This window comes from Chiroxiphia lanceolata, chromosome 2 (assembly GCF_009829145.1).
Source record: "Chiroxiphia lanceolata isolate bChiLan1 chromosome 2, bChiLan1.pri, whole genome shotgun sequence".
NCBI classification, from domain to species: Eukaryota; Metazoa; Chordata; class Aves; order Passeriformes; family Pipridae; genus Chiroxiphia; species Chiroxiphia lanceolata.
Window position 1 is genome coordinate 75162538 of NC_045638.1, and position 27460 is coordinate 75189997.

General features: G+C 37.0%; 1 protein-coding gene across 13 annotated transcripts in view; it reads right to left on the reverse strand.

Moving 5' to 3' along the window:
* Nucleotides 1–233: 233 nt before the first annotated feature.
* The window catches only part of ZMYM2 (zinc finger MYM-type containing 2), an 85121-nt gene continuing 57894 nt past the window's right edge, over nt 234–27460 (reverse strand). For all 13 annotated transcript variants that reach the window (XM_032678029.1, XM_032678036.1, XM_032678035.1 and 10 more), the window contains 14 exons: nt 23403–23575; nt 17269–17434; nt 16392–16426; nt 14470–14599; nt 14183–14298; nt 13507–13678; nt 11952–12062; nt 9956–10050; nt 8639–8807; nt 7579–7730; nt 4134–4248; nt 2789–3040; nt 2327–2447; nt 234–1924 (listed from right to left, as the gene is read on the reverse strand). In XM_032678029.1, coding sequence (XP_032533920.1) covers nt 1732–1924; nt 2327–2447; nt 2789–3040; nt 4134–4248; nt 7579–7730; nt 8639–8807; nt 9956–10050; nt 11952–12062; nt 13507–13678; nt 14183–14298; nt 14470–14599; nt 16392–16426; nt 17269–17434; nt 23403–23575 — 2000 coding nt within the window. In that variant the 3' untranslated portion in view covers nt 234–1731. The remainder of the gene's footprint in view (nt 1925–2326; nt 2448–2788; nt 3041–4133; nt 4249–7578; nt 7731–8638; nt 8808–9955; nt 10051–11951; nt 12063–13506; nt 13679–14182; nt 14299–14469; nt 14600–16391; nt 16427–17268; nt 17435–23402; nt 23576–27460) is intronic.

Here is a 27460-nt window from a genome sequence, read left to right on the forward strand (position 1 = left end):
AAGTGTTACTGAACTAAGTATTCACTCACAGAGGGAGAACTGCATTGAAGCTGTTAGTGATCCACTCACTGGTGCTGCGTAGTATTTCTTGATTTCACAGGAAGGGTAATGCCACCAGAAAGAAATGAAAAATTAAACATGTACATCTTCATCTCCATTTGAAATAGCAGTATATCTAAAATTAATACATACTCACAGACACACCAGAATAGCAGAAATTTAAATAAACTTGCTTAACAAAACAAAGCAACTGAAGTTTTATTTCTCTGTATAGAAAGATGCGTCCTTATGTGTAATCTTCTAAGCTAAGGAAAATGAAAAAGCCATGCAGCCTCTGCAAGAAATAAATGCTTGGGTGGTAATATATATACACAGAAAGTTTCTCCTTTAGTAGATGGCTAATGCCATTTAGGAGAGACTTAAACTTATGACTACTTTATAGTAGAATATTCTACTACATTTTTTCAGTACAATAGCAAACCCATTGCTTGAACCAGCATATTGTTCGCATCAGTTAAATAAGAGCAAATAACAAAACTTGAGCAGTTAAATGTGTATCTGGAAATAAGAACTACTTATGCAAAGTAAGTACAACGAGAGGATATAAACAAACAAAAGGACTTTTCTTCAAGAAAAATTGTCTTTCGACTTTCTGTAACTTCACATCTCATATGGCTTTTGAATGGAGGCATTAGTTAAGAATTTTCCCACCCATAGTCAAGTATTGCCTGTATTTAAATACAGCAATGCAAGGACAAACAAAGGTTAAAAATTTAGTGTACCGTATTACTTCATGTAATACAGCACAGAACCCCTTTTTCTAAGGCTACAAAGGACAAATTTACATTAATATGAGGTACTGGCAATTATGATTGGAAAAGTAAAGATGAAAAAGGATTATACAGCATTGTCATCAGACTTTTTTTTTTCTTTTCTTCCTTTTCTTTTTTGAGGGGTTTTTGGTTTTAGTTTTCTTTTTTACAAAATACATGTCTTGATGACCCCATGCTCTAAGCTTATATTCGTTTGTTTGTATATATATTTTTTATTTGTAGGGGCAATTGAGAGAGAGTCACAAATAACGAAAGGACACTAGGGTTTTAATAAGGGCAACAAAAAATGTTTTCACCAGAATAGATTCACATTACAGTACACCAATATTGACAGCATTCTCTTTTGTCTGTTTTTGGTACATAAGATGGAATCTCTCTACATAACCTCATAAGGCTTCAGTAACTAAAAAGTAAAAAACCTATTAGTTTACAATTCATTTAAAAATTCTGAAAGACACAGCAAGTTCTAAACTTTAGTAGTGCTACCCATACACAACCATCCAGTTTAAGAAGCTATTAAAAGAGCCTCCTTTCATGAGAGCTTCCAACAGCAGAGTTGTGCAACATGGATGTCTTGTACTACAAGGGGGAAAAAAATACACATGGCACATTCTCATTCATATTTTGCAATGTAAAAAGTTACAAACATATCTAATCAAATAAATAATAAAAAAAGAAAATCTGAAATGTGTTTGTTATGTATCCTAAAACCACTACACAGAATAATGGAAACTTTCACTCACAGACTATTTACATGGTAATACCCACGTTAGGGTACACACTGCTACAAAACTCATAAAACAAAGGGTAAACTTGAAATGTTTTCCATAGTAAAGGTCTAGCAGCATGACTATATCTAATGCTGTTTGTTTTCTTGACAGTTTTTTGGAAGCTTGTTTTAATCTATGTCTTCATCCAGTTCATAATTGTCTTTATCATAAATATCTTTTACTAAAAGAACCCGTACGAGCATATTTTCCAAAGTGTTGCGGTCCAGTGAAGTGGCAGTGTACCAGATGGGACTCTCCGCGGAGACAGAGCACTCTGGTTGCAGATAGAACATGTCTGTCCTCTGATTCAGATTCTGTGGGCTACAAGGAGGTTAAAAAAAGGGGGTTAGAAACACAGCCTCACAGGACAAAACAGAACACTAGCAATTCCAAAATCCTGATCAAACAAAACTTTAACTGCACCTAGGCAAGTTACAGTGTGGAGAAATGCAGTCTTGCTCATAGAAGGAGCCATGGCCAGGTCTGGCCCAAGCCCAGTCAATCCCACATCCTCAGAGCAGCCTAAGAGTCCCAGATGCCTGGGACTTCGCAAGCATACGAGAGACCACAGACTCTTCCAGCTTTCAAAAATCTGCAGATCCGGGACTTGTTAAACCAGGAAGTACTTTCTACGATTTGCAAAGAGGCAAAAAACTGACATCAGTTCCCTTCTGCATCTGGTTTAGTCTAGACCCCTTCTGTACTACCCTGTATCATACTCACCTTTTAGACAGATAGCACTCAAACATTTTCACAGGGCATCTAGCTGGATCAGACGTGTTTTCAATTTGTTCAAATACTGGTACATCATCTTCATGTTTCCTTTTTCCAGTAGTAATTTTGTCTTTAAGAAGAAAATCAACAACATCTAAGATATAACTTGAAGTTAGTTTACAATTTTCAGTAAACTTCCCAGTGCAGGCAGCCCACCACAACTATGCATATTTGGAAACTGGAAATGCCACCCACAGCCACAGCAAAGTCACAGCATTTTACAGGGAGACCAGTGGGCTCAAGGGGATCACTTAGCACAGAGACCCTGTAGTCTCCATGGACCACACACTCTGATTAGAGATCTGGGAGCTGAGAGCTGCTAAACTTTATGCAAAGGTAAAGCTCCAGCTCAAGGCAAGATGCCCAGACATTCCTCAGAAGAGCAATACTAATTTTCAACTGTTATAGTACCTTCACTATCAGCTCTGCACAGGGAAGACACTTGATATCGAAGACAAGCTTTGCTTTCCATTGTTAGTGGATTTTTTTTCCACTGTCTAAAAACAGTGCCAAAAGAAAGCCTTAAGTGCTGCTCCACAGTTTTCAGGCCAAAATATTTAGTGTTAAAGTAGAACAGAGTATTCAGAAGAGCAACAGGCGAATGTGATCCTAGCTGTTTAATCCTCCAAAGGTAATCTTCTTCAACTCGAGAGAATATCGATCCTTGGAAAAAAAAGAATATTGGAGAAAATACAATTAATTAGCCCATAAACCGTCCAGGTGCAAAAAATCAAGTTTCTGTTTACTGTGAAATGTAACAAAATGCTCATGACAGAAGCCTCTAATAAACATGTTTAATTATATGTCCATATTCCCAAAACCACCTCTTAAAGACATAGACACTCACTGAGACAGTCAATGGGAAATATCAGTATAGGTAATTTCACAGGGAATACATTTCTGTTTAATTACAACAGCACTGCTGACATGCAGTTCCCTCATGTTATTACATAAAAATAAATGCTCAGGGGGTAATCTTAATTCCCTCATAAAAAGCATATTTTTGAGTTAATTTTATTCTGCTCAGGTAAGGTCTCCAAATAGCATACTTTCTTATTACTAATGAATATCTCACATGGAAAGCACTCCTTGACAAGGATCATTAACAGGGTACAGGAAGGACCCAACATAGAGCCTCTCAAGAGCTATACAGAGAGAAGCTAATATCAAAAAGAGAGAGGAAAGCATCTGGCAAGGACAAGCCCTCACTCAAGAGAGGATTGTGAGAAAGATGGAAGAACAGTTGATTCTCCAGTTCAGCAGCAACATTTATCTGCTGGGGAAAATTTGCTTTCTCCATGAACTGACGATCCTCCTGAGCAGAAGACCCACATCAGAGAGTCCTCCTAATCCAGCCAAGAAAGGCTAAAATACATCACTTATTAGCTCTACCAACACATAGCCCAGTGCCTGCCTGTCTGCTTCCTGCTGGGAAAAAAATGGACCAAAAAAAAAAAAAATTAGCTCAGGTAAAACTACAGGTCAAAGAGCTTATTCTAACTTTCTCTCCTAAAAACGGATAGTCAATTTTAACAGGCAGTGGCAAAATCAACTCTTGTAGCATGGATTACCCAGAAACCAGACAAAAAGAACAGGTACAGCCTTAACTGAAAGCTTAGATGATATCTTCATAATTCTTCATCAGTTACTATTGCAATGCATAAAATGTTTTTATATACATATATATATATATGTGTGCTTAAGAATACAGAACTATTAAGAGATGAAAAACATACATCACTGAAAAGAAAATTACCATCTGGAAGTATGCTTGGTTGCCAACTTCTAAGGATCTTATTTAATTCCTGGACAAACGTCTGGTAGATTGGATCAATAAATATGTTGTCTTTTCGATTGCTTCCATATAAATACTACAGAAAAGAGAGAGAGACACAGCATTTATGATTCCAGATTAGAACAACTCCTGTGGTACAGGGTTCTTTTTTTTATAAATGCGCAAGCATTGTAGTGAAAAAGAGTATCTAACAATAAAGCTATGCCACTTTTCCAATATTTAACAGTTAAAAGTTACCTCCAATATAATATATGTTGTAAATTCCTAACTGGATATGAGTCATAGTTTATTACAACTCTAACATTTTTCTCTAAGATTTCCTGTGTGCAACATTGTATCAGTGAATGGGGGGGGTCATTAAAAAAAAACAAACCACAAACAACTTATTTATCTTTTCCTCCACCTAGGTCTTCAAAGAAGAAAACCCCATACCTAGCAGGAGTTGGCCATTTTAAATGTGCACTCTGGACAGTGACAAAAGCATCTTCAACACAAAAGTGGGAGCAAAAAACACTCCATAGTGACATGCAGCAGTGCAAGAAAAATGACAGGATGGCACCAGGCACCTGCCTATTCTGCAATCTAATTATCATCTTAACCTTCTTGACCTTACAGACAGAAATACTTTTAAACCTTTACCAAGAATTACTGGCTGAAGGCTATACCAGTATTTGACATTACCCTCTCTGGAGACATTTCTAAAAAAGAGAGGATTGGCTTCTTAAATTTTCCACTTCAGTGTTATCTTTGCATGAACAAACCTGTTAGTGAATACAATAAAAGTGACAGACAAAAAATGTCATGTAGCAGGGGAGACTGCAACATAACGCGCATCTGCAAACCTTCATTCTCACACTGTAACACTGTGCTCTGCTACTCTACTAACTCTAAGGAGGGCAGGATTAGCATAGGCTGTTCCCACCTGGGATGAGCTCTACTATAACTGCAGCAAAAAGGAAGGAACTGGCTGGATGGGCTTCTGAATCCCACAGAGGAGAAGAGGCTGAATCACTGCCCACAGCACCTTCAGACAAACATCTGCCAACTCCATCAGCCTGAATTTTGCCCAAACACCCCCATTACCAGACATACAAAGAAAACAAACCCCAAATCCCAATCCACACTGGGACAAAAATGAAGGCCATGATGCAGCAGAGGAGCACCAGCATACTAACACCTTTTTCTAGATGAACCCTCTCTACTAGATGCCTGCCTGACCATGCGGCAACCTTTAAGTGTGATATTTTTCAGGATCAGTAATTCAGAGTTACGAGAACCATTACTGAACCACTTCTGTCTGAAAACAGAACAATTTCAGCTGCAAATGAACCTGAACTGAGAGACTGCACTATCTGACTCAGGGACCAGATTCCTGGAACAGATTTTACAATGCTTCCTTCAGGAAAAGTTATTTCACAAAATCAAAAAACACCAACTTAGGTCTTGAAGGCTCCTGGGCACTTCACTTATGCTCAACCCACATTACACCCACGAGGAAAAGCTCCAACCTGCATGTGCATTAAGCCACAGTGAGTGCAGTAATTCTGGTGGAGGGGAAAAGTACTTTTCTTACTAACCTATGGTTCCTACGTTCTCTTCCTTTGAAGAGAAACTTACTCTAAATTAGCAAAGCTTTGACGATTTTTGGCACAACTTCATCCTTAAATGGCATCATTTAATCTCCTCTGAGCCTCTCCTCAAAGCCTGTACCTTTCATGCAATAGTAGACAATTTATTCTCTTTCAGGGGTACCCACAGAGATGGAAAAAAAGACTAGGAAAATTATAGAAGGTAGTGGAGTTTTGTTGTACATTGTGACAACTACATTGCATTTAGTGTATCACTATCTTGTTTAAACGTGTTTCTTCAGAAGGGTAACACACACCCCAATACCTACAATTTGCCATTAGCACACAGAAGATGGCTGCAGCCCTTGACAGCTCACATGCTCACATGTTTCTGTACCTCACCTGCTGTCTGCCTTTGTGAAATGCAAACTCATCAGAACAGGGCATGTCTCCCTACCAGTCCAAACAGCAGTGGCACAATTTGGACAACTAATCAGGCCCGTTAACATCACCTGAATTAAACACTGGACACTAAGTATAAGCAATAATTAAGTGACCACACATTGTTCCACTAGTGTTCCAGCATTGTGTATGTGCCACACATGATAATTGTGTTGTGCCACACAAACTATGGTTCTGAAGAGCTGAAAAAAAAAGTTTTACACATAACTAGCTTTCATGACTGACAAAATAGACTATGTCAAAGGCACAAAGAGAAAGGTAAAAAACCCCCAACAATAATTTGAGTTTCATTTTATAAACACAGGCCTCACTCCGTGTATTGTTTATCAGCTTAACACAAGTATTTTCAATTCAACAGAAAGATACAGAGAGACAGTGTATCATGCAAGTGCAGAAGCAGAAAGCTAGCTGAATTTGAGACACCTTGCAGCAATACTGACTAAAAAGCCATTGACTAAAATGAATGATCGCTTGTCAAATTTCAACCATGACGTAAAAATATAAATTAACTCTCTAATTTTGCATACTTGCAACACAGAAGAATTAGTGGAGACATTGTTTAAAAACATTTCAATTAAAAAACTTGTTACTTGATTCAAGTCCTCTGCCTCAAGTATGGAACAGTTTAAGTAGGATTGCAAGCCCTGTGAACAGCTTGCTTTCCACATCATATGCATTTTTTATTGTCTTGAACGAAATCTTCTGTGCTCTCAGCTCTGAACACTGCTTATTCCATCTGTGTTTTGCCTTATGTACCAAAAACTAAGACATCCCCTGCTTAAAAGATAAGCTGTGGAATAGCTTTTCTAATTATGTTATTGCCTTCACGTACATTACATCTAACCTAACTTTCGTCTATCTTACTGTGTGTTAGACAGCCAATATAGCAGTTCCCTGCACTCTATCCTGACTGTCCAGTCTGCAATATTCAGTAAATTAGACCCTCCCCAAAAGACATTTCAAATAGCTTGTTTCCACTATATGTTAAGTAACCGAATTAGTAAAACTTTTACAGATCATGCCTTGAGTTTCATTCTGTTTTTACATTAGACATCTTTAGCAAACAAAATGAAGCACAGCATTTGGAAAAACTATGTAATTTTTGACTGCTAATTACTTGCTTTAAGCCAGCAAGAATTTTAAAATTATTACAATATACCAATTTGTATTTGAGTTTTCAGGATGAGTCTGCAAACTTGCTTCCTATACAGACATCTTTCTACAGTGTGATTTACAGAGCAGCCTGTGTTCCAGATCATAGCCATATATTAAGAATAGCTCCTAGCCAGTAAATCCATGTTATTGCCATTCTTCCACTGAAATGGGTTACAGTCAAATCAGCAGCTTAATTTCCCATCTCTACAGCCTCTACTAACCTCCTGAATCCCAAGACACAGATAATAGATGCTGTCAGGTGCATAGTTCTCTCCATTTGGCCTTCGAATTTCATTGACAAAATGTGTCAACCCATAGTTTAACTCAGCTGAAGTATGTGATAATAGATCTTCCTTTAATTTCACAGACTTTACTGTAAAATAGAGAAAAAATGCTACATTATACAACAGAATTATCACACAGTGAGGGTGAGATGGAGTATTTTTTGGCTGGAAAGTGAGAAACGGGCTTGATGTCCTCTCTACTAACCAGTGAACAAGACTAAAATGTACTAAGTAGTTAAAATGTTAGGTTTGTATTAAAATAAACAAGGCTATCAGAGCAAAGTCTAGTTAACCAAATGCAGTAACACTCACTAACAAAAGTAGTCATGCACAGCTGAGGATGATACAGAAGCAGCCCAAGATGCTGAAGACAATGGTGTAGAGAGGCACCTTCAGGGGAAAGAGCAGTTTCCAAAGATCCAACAGCATAACACAAGGGTGCTAAGATGCTTGTAGGAGGTGAAGAACAGCAAGAGTAGCAGCAATTTCCCTCTTCTGTCACAGTATAAATGTACACAGAGAGGAATGTTGCAGAAAGAGCAGTAAGGCTCCACAGGATTGAAAGTCACCTTGTGCCAGAGCTCCACAGCCAGGTAATGCCAGTCTTAGATGAAGATCATTTTCCAGGAAAAAGAGTAGGATATCCCTCCCTTGCAATTTAGAAGTCCAGAAATTATGTGAATTCTGAGGTGAGTTAGAATATGAGGAAAAATAGGATGCAAACCAAAAAAATCAAAATGGTCACAGAAAGTCAGAAGATCCAGGAAGGTGTTGTCCTAGATTACATGAGAAGTGTGACACTCAGCATTTTGAACCAAACAGGGAAAACTAGAAAAAAAAGAGTTTGGCTGCTCTGTGATAAAATAATCTCAGTCATGGTGGGAACATTAGGGACATGTGACAACTTCTATTAAAAATCCCAGCTGAGAAGCATATGAGTAGAGCAATTTTCCCTACCAAATAAGAATCTGGATACCAGACTTGTGGAAATACTTACTTGATTTCAGTTCCTCTAGTTCTGGAAGCTCTTCATCTAAATATCGAGACTTTACCCAGTGCTTCCATGCATTCACACCATATGCATATTTGAATGGAAAACTACACTCAGAGTTTTCAGAGCTGTCATCGTGCGACTGGTACTCAGACACCGCTTTCCTCTTGACTCCCTGCCGTGGAAACACAGTGGTTAACAACCACCAGCAGTCACCAACAGCAGTAACACAGAACCTGGGCAGAACAAGCTGTAGGCCAAAGTACAAACTGAACGTTCAGAGAAACACACACTTCATCCAGGTGATGGTTTCTTTGTTGATCATCCTTCTACGGACAGCATCTACTTAAGCTGAGAGACGTTTCTAATTCACCTTTGAAACTGGTTCCTAACAGAGACAGTAATTTTTGATAATGGAGTTGTTGTATTCGTTCTATTGTATCATGCAACAAACATATGATGTACCAAATAATTTGATGTATTTATAGGATTTCATTGTGTTAATGCACAAGAAGCTAAAGATGCTACAAATCTATGCCAAAAGCTCAACTTTTAGGCTCAACAGAACCCATTAATGGAAAAGCCAGCACTGGTCCCAAATTAAAGCATGTCCAGTAGTGCATATGTGGATAACATCCAGTGGATAATACTGAGAGTTTAGAATCCAATCTTAATACTAGAAAGACACATTTGTTCTTAGAAAGCTTTACTAGAAGTTGGCTGGTTTTTTTAAAGCTGCAGTATCTACTGCAATTATTGGAACAAAATCATTTCAGCTTTGTGTCAGGCACAGGAAATTATTTCCTGTTAGTGTCCTTCTAAATAAAAGAATATGGGTAATTTATTTGCAATGTCTAAGGTAAGACTGACTGAAAATAAAATCTGGGAAAATTACAAGGAAATAATTTTTTTTAAACTCCTTTATACAGAAGATGCTATAGCTCCCATTATAAGCCATGGCAATGCCAGCATTCTTCCATTTTACTACCAAATTAAACCAAGACAGCTTTGTTCAAAGTAGAAGGTAGAAAAGCATTACTAAGAGTACAGCAGGTACAGTACAAACTAGCACATTACATCAATAATTCTACCACTGTGAAGCAAAAATGGGATCAGAATTTACAAACCACACTCCTCTTAAATCCAACAGTTATCTGCAACAGACACAGGACTGAAATAATTTTATTATTTGAAATATATCAATTTACATCATAAATATAGGATATTAGATATTAATAGACAGTAACATGTTTTAGAGCGGTATGATAATTACACTTAAATTTTGTGCTTTTTTGGATATTTTTAATAGCATGACAAAATTACCTTCTTTTTGGACCGAGGCCTTGGCTGTTCCTCATATTCTTCACCAAAAACAGGAGGTAACAAAAACTCATTTTCTGTATCAAGCTCCTCAGTTGCTGAAAATACATTAACAGAAACTTGTTTCTAAACATCCTCTTAATAATACTGCTTTGAAAAAACCAATGAGCTACATTAGTGTGCTTTAACATAAGGGGTCCACAAAGGCACAAATATAAACATTACCAAAGACTGGATTCTTATATTCAAAGACCTATTCTTATATTTAAAGTAAGACAAAGCTGTCAAAATGTTTATTTCTAAAAAAAATGTAGAGGACACAATGCTGAACACTTTCAAACATTATCTGAAGTCACCATGGCAGCATTTCTTACAGTGGGCTCTTACATAATTTTTTCTGCCCAGGCTGCCTTGGTGTCAAGAAGTTTTACTTATGGTGAGAATGAACAGCTATGACTGGAAAAAACACAAATTAGTACATGCACTTCTGTTCATGTATTTCTATAATTTCTACTCATGGTTTATATTTTATAAAGCACATTATATTTGATTAGAAATATTAAGAACCAGAAGGCAAACTCCCTTCAGGGAAACTGGCTTTAGTCTATATTTATACAAGTGGTGGAGGTCTAGCTCATGATGGATATTACAGTGAGTTCATTAAACAGATATACGGTAATCTGTCAAAATACTATTTACCTAACATTTCATGGGTAGGGTGATGGACTCTATTTCAAGCAGCACAGTAGAATGAGACACCATATGAATGGATTTAATGTTGGAAGTTCCATCTTTATTTATTTTACTGAAGGTGGTTCATCCCTCATTTAGCCATCAAACAATGTCTTCACTCAAAATTGAATGCCTTTCTGATACTCTGATTTTACCACCTTACTTCTCAAGACACCTCTCAAACTGGTGCAGATGAAACAGCACTCACATCCAAAGATTTATGAACTCTGCCCTAGACTAAAAAGCAGTCCTTCTTCTGCTACCACAAAGACTATTATCTCAGAAGCACTTCAGTGTAATCAATATCTCTTACAGACTGCTGTTACTATTCCACTTTATTTCTTTTCTTCCATGGTTTTCCTTTCTCATGTACCAAGCCTCACTTACAAAGACGGTTAAAAATCTAGTACACATTTGACTAGTAAACTTCCTAAAATTAAGGTCAGACTAACCCCCAGGCTTTCTCTTTAAAATAGACATACAACAAAGTGAGAAAGCCAGTCTGGGCATCTACTGTGGTTACCTATGGCAGAACACAAAAAGAGAGTGTCAACATTAGATACAGAAGCTACCCTGGTAAGGTATCAGTTGTATGTCCAAGAGAAGCTATGTCAAGAGGGACACTAACTAGAGCCAGAAAGAAGCATTCTTGGATCTTGGATTGATTAGGACATGGTGAAATGAAACAGACACTGTTCCCTGCATTCTGTAGAGTGATAAAAAATGTACTATATAAAATCAAGAGTTTCTTTCAACAAAGGTCTCAAAGTAGTGATTTCGCTGCTTCAAATTCAAACAATGCTACCTTTTTAAATACAGGTATGGACATTAACAAGATATTAAAATGTAATACAAGTGGTGTGCAGCATGCCAAGGGAAATTTACCATTTTGTCATTTCTGCTCTAAACCATGGAAATACCTGGCAACTAAAGAAGGCATTCATTATGTTTTCCAAGACATATGCCAGCTGACTCCTTGAGTCTTCAAAACAGCTTTCCTAAATCCATGTTCAAAACAAATGATGCAGTCAAGTTCTCTGTGAAAGGTAAATTCCCCTTTTTTTTGCATTGTTTCAAATACTGTATTTAGAAAGACAGAAGAACTAATTCAGAAGTCCCCAGTCTTACAACAACATGGCAAAGTTTTACCTAACAGTCGCTCATGTGGATCCTGCAATCAAATAAAGTTTCTCTGAAAGGATGATTAAACAAGGTACAATGGATGCACACCATGTCACAGTATTTATTAAAATCACAGAAAAATTACCTCTTGGAAAATCTATTTCAATATCAAGGTCTGGCTCATATGGAATATCAGGCAAGCTTATCTGTGACTCTGTTTCTGAGTTTAGTACACTTGATTCAGCTATCACACCTGCTAAAAAAAAAAAAAAACCAGAAAAAGAAAAACTCTCATTATTTTAACCAACACATGGATTAGTAAACAGGGCAGATTCCGAACTTTAGAAGCCAAGTGGTTCTAAAGCTGCTTGTCCTGCTCATCACCATCCTACATTTTGTTGTTATTGAGAACTCAGATATACTTCTCCAATCTGACTTCCTTCAAACATAAAAGATACTGACTAGCCCTTTGTTCTCCTCATTAAGATGAGTCAGCAAAGCACACGTATAGAAAATCAAATACTGATCAATCTGGATCATATCAACCAATCACAGAACTCAAACAAGCTTGACAAACCTAACTATCTATTTTTCAACCTGATTCTCCCATAACAGAACAGATTTTCAAGTTTCTTTTTGTAGTATCTGTTTAACAAACATGGCAAGCGGGCAGGGAGAAACAAAGTTTGACCTCTTTCCAACTTCTGGCAAAGACAGATTTCTCCAAATTCAGTCCTCTGCAAATGAGTAAGCTCTGACGCCATACATCTACTCATTTAGCTGTACTTCACAAAAGAGAGCAAGGAACTGCAAGTGACAACTTTGCAGCACCACCAGAAATGTGCAGTTGTAGTAGGGGAGTGGCAATAGTTTGGAAAGCAAGAAGCCTCCTGGGACTGCAGCTCCACTGGTCTTTGTTCATTAATTTATCAACATTCTTTCAGACACCTGTTAAAAGAGCTTGAAAGAAACTCACAAAATTTCACTTGAGCGAAGGCAAATTTTCCAGGAAAGATACAAAAGAGACTTGAGGATTGTGGCAGGCAGAGCCAGGAAAGAGGAACAAAGAGACATGTGGACTGAGAAAATATAGTTACAGGATACATAAATTTTTATTATGAGAATAATATTGCTCAAGGACTTTTCAGTTTCGCATGTTCTGTCAGAGAGTAGGTGCGCAAGAAGCTGAGAGGGAGCATGTCTAGAACAGTTGAGCTGAAGTGTCCAAAGCGACACCCCATGCCACAGAATGTCATGTTCAGTATATGAAGGGGAGTTGGCTGGGGAATCACTGAACGGTGCTTGGGGGAGGATGGGCATCTGTCAGCAGTTGGTGATCAGTTGTATCGTGTATCACTTAGTCTTCTTGTGTTTTATTTCTCTCTCTCTCCCCTCTTCATTGTACTTATTAGTATTAGTAGTACTATTATATTTTATTTTGTTTCAATTATTAAACTGTTCTTAATTCACAAAGTTTACTTCTTTCCCAGTTCTCCTCCCCACCAGGTGTGGGGGAAGTGAGTGGTTGTGTGGTACTTAGTTGCCCTCTGGGGTTAAACCACAGGGAAACTTAATATAAGATCTCAGCACAGTACAACGGCACTGTTGTACTCAAACTTCCTCCACGAATCCAATGCTTGGCTTGATTCACACACATCCCCTAGCACTCCAATGAGCCAAAAACTCACAAGGAAACTCACCGGTCACATCGGAAGCTTCCGCTTTTCCAGCATGTTCAGGCACCATCCCTGACAAGTTCAGAAGATCAGTTTCCAGAGGATCTGAGGGCACTTTTCCCCTCAGCTCTTCTATTGCTGCATGGATTTTCTCACTGCTACCCGGAGTAGTGGGTAAAAAAACTGGAACTGGCACCTGTGCAGACAGGGAGGCAGAGATAACAGAGAAAAGAAAAAAATGCTGCAACAAAGCATCAACAGTAGCCAAGACAGAAAAAAATTCTACACTCCTCTTCTTTTGCTGGTACAAGTTCTGGTTTTGGTATTTTTTCCTTTACTTTTCTTCCTTCTGTTTATCCCATGCTGCCATCCCTCCTGAACACAACTTTTTGGCTTCCTCATTACTAGAACAAATGTTGCTGTTGAAGGCTTATTCAGCAAACTCAAAGTATCAGTCAGAACTGTTCCTTGAAAGTTCAGCAGCAAAAGGTTTTCACACTGAAAGCAGGCAGATAGGTACTAAACAACAATCAGGAAATTAAGTGCCGCTGGCAGATTCTAATGCTTTTTCAATATATAGTGCTGCAGCACCCTGCAATGCTTTAGACAGACCAGAACAAGAACAGTCAACAATATGAAGTGGTCCCACACGTGCATGTGAATGGATGTAATTTTAAAATGAAGTTGAAGTCTCACTTACAGGAACAGGAACTGTTGTAGGAACAGGAACATTTTGACTATACATATTCATAGGCACCGGAACATAGACAGGTACAGGAATAGGCACTGGGACATACTCTTTTTTCCAATCATCTTCTGTTAAAAGAAAAAAGAAAAAGGTGAACACTACCAGGTATTTAAATACATTTTACAACTGCCATTTAGGGAAAAAAACCCCAGAACATTTGCAATATGTTCAAAGAAAATAACAGTTAAGAAAAATCTGCAATAAAAAAATTTGTAGTTCCAGCACAGTTCAGGAGTTACCTGTCTGACAAGATTTTGTCTGCATATGAGGTTTACAGTACGTGGCTTTCGTCATTGTCAAAGGCTTGCAAAGAACTGCCTTGTTCTTCATTTCTCTGTTAGGTGTTGGAGAAGGTGGTGGTGCTGAGCCCTGCAGACAAGCAAATAAGAGAACGTGCTGTTGTTCCACACTGATTCCAACATGAAGTTCTTGACTTAATGTACCAGTTGATACTTTTCATAACCCAGATACTGAAGAGGAAGCTCACAAAAGCTTAACACAACAGGACCAACTCCTATTCCATAATTTCAAGCTATTCTATATTCCTAGTAATGAGGTGCCACTGCCAGGAATGTAACATTTAGTTGTATTTTACTCAGTCAGGGTTAGCACTATGAATAACAAATTCTGGTTCATTTTCTTTTTTTTTTCTTTTTTCCCCCCTTTTTTTTTGCTATTATTGTTTTTAAATTTAAGATAAAGATTTTTTTTTTACATTCTTGTTCAAATGAAAGTGCAATTTAAGCACTTTCATAACGTAAAAGTAATTTTAGCTGTAAAAAGAATTCACTATAAGCAGTATAGCAAACTATAGCATTCTTGAATTATGCTACAATCGAAAGATCCCATTAAAAAAAAAAAAGTATTTCTGAATAAAAATTCTCGAAAACAATTTTTTAGTACCTAAAGTATGAACTTCGAGCTCCCCCTACTGGCTTTACAATAGCGACAACAAATACATCCTATAATGCTCCAACCACATCCTTACAGTCAAGAAGTAAAAAAATCTCCCTTGTTCCAGACATGGTTTTTGTACCCTAGCACCTGTTTTGGAACCTGATTTAAGAAACAAACTCTCAGTTTAATTCAGTCATATGTAGGAAGACTATCCCCACATGTCCTTTTAAATATGGAAAGAAAGTGAAGTTTCAAGGGCAGCAGCACACTCCAACAGGTGTACACTTTCTAAAATATATTAAACAATACTGTATCACACCTAGCTTTGACATGGTCTTTAAAAATTTATGGACTGAATTAACATCATTAAACATAAAATACTAGAAATTTTAAACATGACAGTTTAGCTTGTCTGATGTCTCTAATTACCTAAGCAATTTTATTTTCTGTGTTTTTCATAAATATATTTATAATGCCATCAACAAACTTTCACTTAAGTCTAAGATTTATCTTTAATGCCTATTTGCATTTAAAAGGTGAGTCAATTTTTAACTTGGTAAAAATAGGCAGTTCTGAGACCTTCCATGTGACAAATAAATCAAAACAAAACTAAGTTTCAAACAAAATACCCTAGGCTAACTGAAAACAATATTAATACTTTTGACAAGTTGACAAAAAGTGAAACTGAAAATGAAGGCTGCTGCTTCACTGATGATCCCCACTCTCCCAGACAGCAATCCTGCAAAAGGTTAGTTATGCTTTCCTACTCTGCCACCTGCAGCAAAGTCAATCAGACCCTGACCACCTAGAGCATTCTGCTCTTGGGAATTATAAAATTTAAGATCTGAAGCCTTATTTTCAGCCTTTCAAAGCTGACCTACAATCTTAATATTTTAATTGGCCAGTGAAATTCTCTTCCCTTTGTATACTCAATAAATACACCCAGTTGGTCTAAATATGTGAATAAGATACACAGTTTGTTGACTAACTTTTAAGCAACTCTTGAATGCATTATAGATGTAAAACAAATGGCCAATGATGTAGTTTCCTAGAAGACATTAAAAAGACAAAGTATGAATATTTTAACTACTGACATGAAGAAGACTAAAAAACTCTGTAAATTATCATTCAAAGAGACCAATTTTCGTTTTTTAATAGCATCCCCTTAAGTCACCAGGATCTCACATGTAAAATATATCTAATTATGTTTTTTATATATAGATATATATTTATGAGTGTGTGTGTGTTAAATATATGTACTTACCGTTATTTTTGTCCGGGGGGTTTGACAGCCCTGATCTAAAAGTATAAGGAAACATTTTTAGAATTGTTTTTCCCCTTCTTCAAAATCAAAGCAAATTTCAGTAAGCAACTCAAGACAACATCTCTAATCAATATAACATTAAATTAACAGCACTGATGAGCACTATATTGCAGGTGAGAACTGCACCCAAGACTTTTCCTTCACAGGCACCTCTCTACTCCGGTACTGAGCCTTACACAAAGGCAAACACTAAATCAGTGTTCTAGCCAGGTCTGAATACAGCCTCTTTCAGAAAAGTAAATACCAAAATGTTCAAATATGAAAACAGTTATACAAAGAAGTTGTGTTGCCATAATTACATTAATTTAAAAGCTGATTTATATGAACTTTGCCTGACTTGCCCTATATATCATATAAACCTGCACTGAGTGTCCATCAGCAAATTTACACAGTATCTATTGCCAACAGAAAGGAAAAGAAGCAGTGTGTTCCTCTTATCTAGATACTTTTATTCCATTCTCTTTTCATTTCCATTTCACTTATTTCCTTTTAATTCCTTTTAATTTATTTTTTTTCATTCCTAGTGCATTTATCTGCTTTCTGTGACCAAAAGGGATTTTGAGAAGTGTTTCCACAGAGCAAATAATGACAAACTGGAGCACAACGAAAAGAGGAAAACATTTTCTGTTCCCACAATGATACAATACTAAAGTTACACTTAACCCAAAACAGCTCAATGATGCCACTCATGATAACATAAAATACGATAATCCCTAATGCAGTTTATCACAACAAATAAATAATTCATGCAGCTTTCAATTTTTCATTTAAAGGAAGCACCTTGTTCGACATTTATCAGCCATAAAGCAGCACATACCATAGTGTAAGTTCTCAGGTCCTTTTTGGGTTGCCAGATTTGGTTCGTTTTGTTGGCAGTAGAATCGGAGCAAACAGTGCTGATCGCAGAAGTGCTTCATTTCGCCGCGCCACTGCACCTTCTCTTTGAGAGTTCCTTGAGACTTACAACAGTCACACCGTACAGCCTTAATGCAAAGGAAGAGTTTGACATTTTTAAACAAGCCTTGGAAAAAAATTACTTCTACATTTTAAAAGTTCACATTTTTAGGAGTACTGAGGACTCATTACCACTACAAAGTCAAGTCTCGCTCATCTACAATAGTTATGCTACCTTCTAACTTGTGCACACAGGAACATCTGTTACTTCATTCTTTATTGTTTGCTGGGGGTTAACACCCTGAATAAATCTACTTTGTTTTACTAATTCTTCACTAAGTCTTTAAAAATTGCTCACTTCTAAACAGTCAGTAAAAAAAATTAATTTTATGCATCAATTTTAATTAATTCCATTGAAGCATTCTGCAAAACAAGAGCAGAAAGTGACAGTCTCCTTAATGATCCTATTGAACTGAGGACAAATAGTTGTTTTTTCTTCCCCTCCAAAGTTTGGTGGGTTTAAGTCACCAACAGAATCACTTCTCTAGGTATCAAATTAGCCCTTTAGTGTAAATAGGTTTTATATTTTCATTATTTTAGTAGTCTGGCAACAATTTTAGACTCCAGTTCTTTAGTTTGTTCAAATTTCTCTCTGATTTATAAACAATTGCTCTCAAACTAAAGAAGGCTCCCCAAAATCTAGTTGGTACGTTAACTTGAAACTCAAACATTATCTTTCACCAGCCTACATGGTATTTTCACGAGGCATCACAAGACAGATACTGGTTTTCTCCAAAACAGATTCCACCGCATTTAATCTGCCATGCTATGAATTATTATTTGAAGAGTGGTAACCCCAGTTTCACATCTTCAACTAAGCAAAGAACTGTTTGCACTACAGCTTGCCTCAATATTGTTTGCAACCTTCACCCTAAAGCAGACCTTAAAAAAATAAAAGCTTTATAGATACTCAGGAATCCAAAGTAAGTCAACCTAATAACATAGCCAGAAGAGGAAGAGGGAAGTTATAATAATATGCAACATAAAACATTAATACATAAAACCATACACAACATTGCAGTTATCACAAGGCTCTGATGGCTAAAAACAAAACAAACCAAAAAGAAGTCCAATTGCAGTTTTAGTGACTCCAAAAACGTATGAACAGGCCAATTAGTTCAAATTTAAAAAATAATTAAATGTTTAGTTCCTTCTCTGTACTTGAACAGTCTGGCACCATTCTCTGGCAATGTAAGAAACTAAGCTCTCAGTTGTAATTTTCAAGTATTTAAAGATGATATGTAGAGACTCTATTCTAACAGTATAACCAGTTTTAAATTGGGAGCAAATAAAGCTGCAGCTTCAGGATCACCTCACGCTAAGCGCCAGGTGCCCCTGGAAGGGCAGGTATTTCTCCTCCCCCTCCTCTATGCAGGTGTCAGCAGTAGTGCTCGGTACCTGCAGGGCACACAAAGTCAGAGACCTTACAGCACTGCATTATCCCCATCCTCCCTCAAATTTGTTATATTTATCACTTGGACTTTCCACTGATGCTGATCCACAGTTCTTTTTGCAGCAGATATCTTCTCAGTGGGACAAAAGAGCAAGTAAATTGTATTCTTGGAAGGGAGTGGGGAAGAACATGAAGTGTAGTGTGTTGCCAAAACAGTCTAGACTTATCAGTTCAGGGAAGCTGTGAATTCACACCTTTAATGTAAATGCATCTTCCAAAGCCACCAAAAGACTAAAATACCAGTAGAAAAAAAATATGTATAATTCACTGTAATTTTAAATCTGAAGCCCACCTAACACTGATTGACAGCTGACCCATGTACAGAAAAGCCGATCTATTCTGACCTGTTGCAAGCTGCTTGACTATCAAAGCATCACTTTTTGCTCAATTTTTTCTCTCCTTCAAAGAAAGAAAAATTGGTCAAATCTTGTCAAATCCAGCAACTACAGCCTTCCTACAGCAGGGCCTGTTGTGACAGGACAAGGAGTAATGGTTTTAAATTGAAAGAGGGTCAATTTAGATTAGATATCAGAAAGAAGTTTTTTAGAATGAGGGTGGTGAAACACTGGAACAGGTTGCCCAGAGAGGCTGTAGATAGCACATCCCTAGACACTTTCAAGGTCAGGTTGGATGGGACTCTGGGCAACTTAATCTTATTGAAGATGCCTCTGCTTATTGCAGGGGCGTTGGACTAGAAGGCCTTTAAAAGTCCCCTAACCTCAAACTCTTCTGTGATTCTATGATTCCTGTAACTGTTTTCTCCCTTTCCTTGTTTGCTTTTTTGTTTAGGCCTTTATCTCTCCTGAGCTGCTACCAAGTTAATTTGGTAAAAAAAAATTTTGGTTTGCTTCCACATGGAAATTACTACTCCTTAGCAAGCCTGAGATTCCTTTATGGTGATGCCTCACTTCTCATCCCTACATTTGCTCCACCATAATTCTACCATTTCCATAATCATGTTTACAGTCAGTATTCTACACCCTTCCACACACTGAAGTTTCCTGCTACCTTCTTGCTCACCCACTGCCCTGACGATGACATTTAATGAAAGTAAATTAATGGTTATCATGACATTCTATGATTTTATGATTTTCTGCTTTTTCCTTCCTTCCCCTTTCAATTTGTTTTCATTTGGAATACTGTCACTATAACTGACTCTCCAAAATACCTGCCTTCAAGTCTGCTCTATCTCTGTTTCCAAAAAGCCCATCTCTACTTCCTATGCTTCAACTACATATTAAGTCCTTTGCAACTCATAACTACTTTTTGGTATATTTCTTTCCCCATTTCTTCAGCATGTTCAAATGGGCATGGTGATTAGTATAAAGCACTAATGTCTGCCCCTCTTTAACCCTTTGGGTTAAAGAACAAACTTTTCATATGTGGGGCTTTTATTTACATTTTTAATCCTTCCATCACCTGTTCCTAAATGTTCTCAAATGGTATTAACTTGGCCTAATCTTAGCTGTCTATTACAACTTCAACTGCAATAAATAAGAAGCAAAAGATGTTTCCAGAGAGTGAATGATTATCAGAAAGGAGATCAACTGTTCTGAAAGAGTACTTACTGGAAATCGAGATACCATCTACAGAATTCAGATAATAGAAACTCCACAAGGCTGTCTTGCTGCCTTTACCATTTTGATTAACGCTGGCTCCAGTTTCAAATTTTACCACTGCTGACAATCACTGCTATCTGAGCTCACCAGCCACAATAATTTTTCTATGCCTCGGACTGTAGCTCCCCACCTCCTACTTACTCTTTGCTGCAGACATCTGACCTCCACTGAATACACAGTCACCACTGTACATGCTGAGTCTAATCAACTCTCCACTGTAGCCTCGAATGACCTGTGTGCACTTCAGCTGTAGTGCTTTCAGCAATGTTTCTCAATGTATGTTTAAAGAAACAGATTTCTGTGCTGGTCTCAGAACTGTATACTCTTTTTCAAGGTACTTTCAGTGCTCTAGGATAACATCAAATGATTGAAATGGTCATCAAACATCAGGCTACTAAAGACATTTATACTGAAATTCCCCTGGCATTTTTCAGATTAATATCTAAACCATTGCATGCAAGTTTACAGGAGAATGTCTAATAACTTGGGGAGCTAACCTCAAGATACCAACAATTTTACCTCTTGTCTTGGAGTTGCATGGACACCATAGAGTAGAAACTTCTCAGAAATTGGCACCAACTGGTAACTGTAGCTGCTGCCCAACAGATGATTAGGGCTGAATTATTCTTTTATATTTCAATGCTTCATATTAGTTTGAAAGGACAATTCTAGATAAGTCTGATTAACTTCTAACACTTCTAGGTAACAATTGTTGTGCTTCTACCATTGCTAACTTCTTTTGGCTTTTTTAGAAGAAAATTTTGGCATTCAGGGAAGTTCTCCCATAATACTTGATTATTTCTAAACATTACAATATTTTCCAGATATTATTACATGAGAAAGATGTGTTCATAAAAAAAAGTAGACAAAGAAGATGGAGACAAACACTTGTTTAATGAACACAATGATGGTGTTAAAACATTACTAGGTTATTACTACTTATTTCTCTTCATGTATACAGTCATTGAAACTCCAAAATAACACTGAACATTGCATAAATGAGACAAAGCTCATACATATGTAACTATTCTTTTAAGAAGCTAACAGACAAAACAGCTAATGAAGTACAAATTCAGGGAGTGGTCCTTATCTATTCTGTCTTCCTACATTTTGATCATCATCTATTTATGGTTAGGTAAGAATATGAGCTATTGAAGCACTACCAAATCTAAGATATCTGGAGTGACTTTTATAAAAGTGGTGGAAGTTACGAGCAAGGAGGTAGAAAAAAAAAAAAAAGACAATTTTAGCAAAAGACACAATTTCCCAAAAGTATTATATGTCTTCCCCATATAATAAATCCCAACCTTTTATAACCAAAACCCAACTACGTAAAGGCTTTAAGAAGCACTTGAAAAAAATGACCATCAACAATTCTTCATCATGAAACACTAGTTCCACTAGCAAGTGTAAGATTCAAAAAGTATAAATATTTAACACCTCGAAATCATCAAAAATATTGAAAGTCACTAGTTACCAGAAAATCTGTTTAAATTGCCTTTTCACAACAGCATATCTAACCTTCCCGTAATACTGTATCATCAAGCATTTCTTAAGCAGACTTCATGGGCCAATTATCCTTATCCCATGAATCAGGGTTATCCGAAGCCCAAGTTTTCAAGTGGTTCTCAAAGCTGAATCACAGTACAAGCTTCCATAGAAGCTTATGTACATAAAACTAGTTTGGTATGCACACTCCCAGACTATATTATTTGCTGAATCACCAAAAGATTCTAAAGCACACCAAAGATTTATTAAGTTCTCCACCAGAAGGCACTTTTTACGCAGGGATAAATTTCACCCCATATCCCAAGTTTTAAGGCATATAGATTCAATCTTATTGTATGAAGTTAACACTTTAGTTAAGAACTTTGCAGCCAAGCTTTCTCCCCCTATTTTCACAGGAGACAAAAGAAACACGTGGTCTTCAGTAGTTTTCTTTTAGAAATGTCTAACAGTACCCTACATACATTTTTCAAAATAAAGAATTTACAACATTTGGCTGTAACATTTCTGGAACCAGCCACTCCAAAATATCAGCTACGTCTTCATATTCAGTTCTTTTATGGTAGGTAGATCATCTTGAATTACAGGACTTGTATCTAGCCCTCTAACATTTCAAGTTTTTATTGCCTTCCAGGCTGTGTGCAGAGTTTTGGTACAGTGACGAATTTTGTACTGTCTTTTTGCAATTGCATCCACAACTGAAGTTCTTGTTTTGATATTATCAATGTAGCTTTCCAGGATGTTCACAACAGAGATCAAATATTTTATCCACGGTACTAATTGCAGGTTTTCATCTTTTTTCTTTCAAAAAATGTAAACAAAACCTCTTAATGTGAACTCTTTGCTGGTTGTGCTTCACAAGGTAGTTAAACTTCCAGAGATTTAGAAATAGATGCCATCTGTTTGATTTAAACTTTTATTAGAAATCCATTTGGTCTTGCTTTTCCCTTTGAATAAGCCTCTGCAGTTCAAACTGTGGAAGAGGGAAAAGGCAAAAAAGGAGGCAAAAACAGGAACAAGAAAAACTCCGCTAACCTAGTTTATTGTCAGTCAACTCAAGGTATCCACCTGCTACTAACAGTGTTTTCAACATTCTGAATACACATTTAAGAAGTTTTGACAAGAAAAATGTGGTATCAATTGAGAAAAAATTGGAGTTGTAAAGTAACAAATACAAACATAGTAATTTCTTGGTTTTCTGTAACTCAAGACTTCCTTGCCAAATGAATTAATAAAATCTGATGACAGAAATGCTGCTCCTATATCTACAAAAGCTCAAATTAATACATTTGCTTATTGTATAGCAAATGGTTTGTTGAAGTAATCCATATTTGCTGCACAGTCCTTGAGATATCCTCACATGTGCATTTTTGGTTTTTTTAACTGTGGAGCTCTCGTCAAAAATTCTGAGTTACTTGCCTTGTAGTACCAGTCCTGAAATTTTTTACAGCACTCTTCACTGCAGAAATCTCTCACTACACCATCAAGTTCCTTAGTTGCTCCCTTTTTGCACAGTTGTGAGCAGTAATTACAAGAAACACATCTCAGTCCTAACCGTCTTGCAAAGTCTTGTTTATATAGCAGCTTGCAGCCTGGAAACAGATTTTAAACATTAGGAACAAAGTAATTTTTACAGAGAGATATCACAGTTAAGAGTTAAATATCGAAAATTAAATGAATACAACAACAGCTAACAATTGGGGCTTCAGACAAATTCAGGTTGCATAATAAAACTATATTTCAAGACATTTTTACCTGAATATCTTTCCTGCATAACTCTATGGTTTCCTGTGATGCCTGCATCTTTTTTAACAAAACCCTATGCTGAATCTTTGCTTATCAAATCCCTGAATAAACAGTCAGGAAAAAAATACATAATTTTCTTTTCATAAAGACCCATACAGAAGCGTTGACTTGGAATTAAATTGCTCAGTTGCACATCCTCAGAATACTAGATATCCAGACTACACTATCTACCAAAGAAATACCTATCTTCATAGATCAACTTAATTTTATTACTACTTTTATTTACATTAATACCACAAATCACTTAAGACAACTCATTAATTTTTAAGAACACTAATATGTACAAGATGACCTAAGAACTGAGGAGTTTCTCTAAAAAGATGACTAAAAAGTAAGTAATGACCAGTACTGAGAAAAATTATGCAATAATAGGAGATTACACATGAAATTAGTGAAGAATTTGTATGCAATTAATGTTTTAATTTTTCTTTTCATATTGGGGTGGGGTGGAGGTGCTGGTTGTGTTGGTTGGTTGGTTGTTTTGTGTTTGGGTTTTTTTTTTTCATTTGTTATGCAGTCATAATTTCAAGGTTGCCATAATGACAGCTATATTCTTCCATAATCTGATCCTCCCTCAAGCAAATTGGAAAAAACATTCTAACATATTAAATGTGTTAAAAGATGAATACTGTAGCTATTACTTAGGTTATTCTGAGAATATAATGTATTTAAACTACCTCAAATCTAGTGTCTATTCAGCTGATGCCTAAATCATATACCATATACCCCTGTAATTGTCCTAATTTTACAGAAGAGAACAGAATGAGAAGACAAAGTAACTCTCTATATTAAACACTGGAGGGACGAGATAACATTTACACAGACCTCAGGTACTGCACCTGTTTTTATGATCTCGCAAATATCACAGGACCACCAAAGACCAGAACTCAAGTCTTCCAAGTGCCCACTCTGCAAGGGCATATGTATAGTCTTAACAGTACTTTGTTAGTACTTCCAGTACATTACAAAACTCAATATGCAACATACATACCGCACCTCCTCTGCCATACAGAATACAAAATTCAGTAATTTCAATTAAGTGACTTGTGCTGTTGTCTATTAGGGTTGAATTCATTTGTGTGAAACTGAGATACTATTTTTAAATCACTAAAAGCACAAGAATGTAAATGGAAACTGCAACAGACAGCATCTTCCAAAAGGTTATTGAGGAACGTTAACTTGCAATGCAACAAGTTTTTTTGCTAACAAATTAAATTTGCTAGTAATTTCAAAACAAGACAATTATAGAATATTACACAAATAAGACATGGTAGGTAATAATAGTTTTAAACTAATTTGGATTTTAAATATACTGCTTTGAAAGAAATAACAATCCTAAAGATACCAGTGTGTGCAAGCTATTAGTTAAAAGTACCCATTAAAAGCATGCAAAATTTCTTGCCAGTATTTTTTCCTGCTGTTGTATCTCTTTATTACTGCATGGTACATTACACTTTTTCCGCTTCTTTACAATTCCAGAGATAGTTTAGCACCACAATGTATCCTCCTCTTCAGCTATGTCTTAGAAAAGCCATTCAATGCTGCATAAACGTTTCAAGGCTATAAATTAGTGCTACTCCCTCTACTACCAATCAGGCAACCTATGTCCACCTGGCTAAATAGTTTACAAAAAGGATTGACAAAGCTGACATTTTTCTTGGCTGCTAAACTAAAGGAAGTAAATTGAAGATGCTGCTGCTGTTATATTAAAAAAAGTTATCAGGTAAGAAATTTTCCATTCTACAGTCAAACATCTCCCACATCTCTGTGACTCATGGAAAAAAATGAGCAGTGAACATTAAGTAAGGGGAAACAAAAAGTCTAACAGTCCAGCCCTTAAGACTAAATGTCTGAAAAACATGCATTTTTTTCAATAGATCACTGATTGTAGGGGTTCTTGCTGAAGGAGGCCTCTACAGATGATAGAAAATCCATCTTTATAAAACTTGACAGTAGATTGTTACAACCATGAAGACTGTTAAAATGGAAGTAGAAAGGTTTTCTTTTGCAACATCATAAGCAAAATTCTTCAGATTTGTCTGAAACTTTTTCACATCTTTGTAATAGGTAACTTAATCTACCTGGCCAGGGAATATTTGGTTTAGCTTCAAGATCTTGTCATTTCAGACAAAGAGAAAACAAAATGCCTCTCCCTAGGTCCTTGGTGCTCTGTGCAACCTTGGATACACATTTTTATGATAATGCTATGATTTTGACAGGAATAGTAAGACTTTCTTTGTATGGAAAAAGGTATTTGCCTTTGACAAAACAGGTTCTGAGCTCCAGCAACTTGGTCTCCATGGTGCACAAGGGAAATCTTGAATCAACACAGCAACAGCATCCATGATGGCTTTGCAGATATGACTATGAAGTGGGCTTTGACTTACAGTATATTTCCGATGAGTAATACAAAAAGCACTGGTTGTGTCTGATCTTTCCAACATCAACACTAAAGTCCTGAGGATTTGGACAACCTAACTCCCCTGGGGACTTGGGGTTCATGAGTATAAGCACTGCCTAAAACAAACAGCTGACAACCTGCAAGAGACTGAAATGGTTAATGGCTTAAACATTGTAAGATCACCAAAAGACTTCTGTCCACTGGAGCAAACTAAAAAAAAAGAGCTGCTCATCCAGCAAAGCCCACCCCTCCCTCAATATGCCCCCTAATTTGGACTGTGAAAGGACCCTGAGATAAGATAAGGGGGTACTATAGTCCAACTATCCCAGGTGCAGAAGGGTCTGCATACCTGAAGCAACAAAATGGATTTCCAGATAAGGGAAGAGGCTGATAAGAGGCAAATCCTGTGAGGTGGAATAATCTTTCTTATCATGCCAATGTCCTCCCTTACATGATGACTCTGCTGTGAAAATCCCTCCAGGGAGCATCTGAAGACATTTCACACCTAGCCTGGGCTATTCATCTCAGTTGATAGACCATAATGGACCATGACTGATGCCGACAAAATAGGCAGCTGTAACTTCTTAGAAGGTGTCAGAGACTCATGACATGTCCCCTGACACTAACCACTGTAAAACTCTCTGCCCCAGGGGAGGTACTAGGTGTTCCCACTTGAGCTTGCAGAGTATAATGGCTCATGAAATCTTTGAGTTTAGGGGCCCTTCCCCCACCCCAACAGATCAAGACCATCACTTCAACCAAATAAGACTCTGAAGCTGCAACTACCGAGTTTCATCACTGGATCCAGCAGGTGGTGACTCCTTCCACCACTTTTATCCTTTCCTTCTCTTCCTTTCCTTATACATTTCCTTAAGTTTTATTTGTATGCTTGAACATTGCTGTATTATTACAGATGGTAACAACCAAAATGGCTACATACCTGTTTTCCTTTGAAACAAAACTGTTCTCAAATAAACCCTACACATATATATTTACAAACACCGATCATTCAGTGTTGTTTCACTCTAATTCACCCCAAGGGATTTTTTAACAAGAAGCTGAGTTACCCTTCCCTTCTGGGGCGGGTATTAACACAACCCCAACATTTTGTACAAAAAGTTATGAGTAAAATCCCAAGTTCCCCAGGATTTCAGCTACAACACCAAACACACAAGTTACAGTGTGACCAGACGGAAACCTCTAAGTGCTTTAAAGTGACTGAGAGAAAACAGCTCTTATTTTCAAAGAAAAGTGTAAGCACAGGTTACCT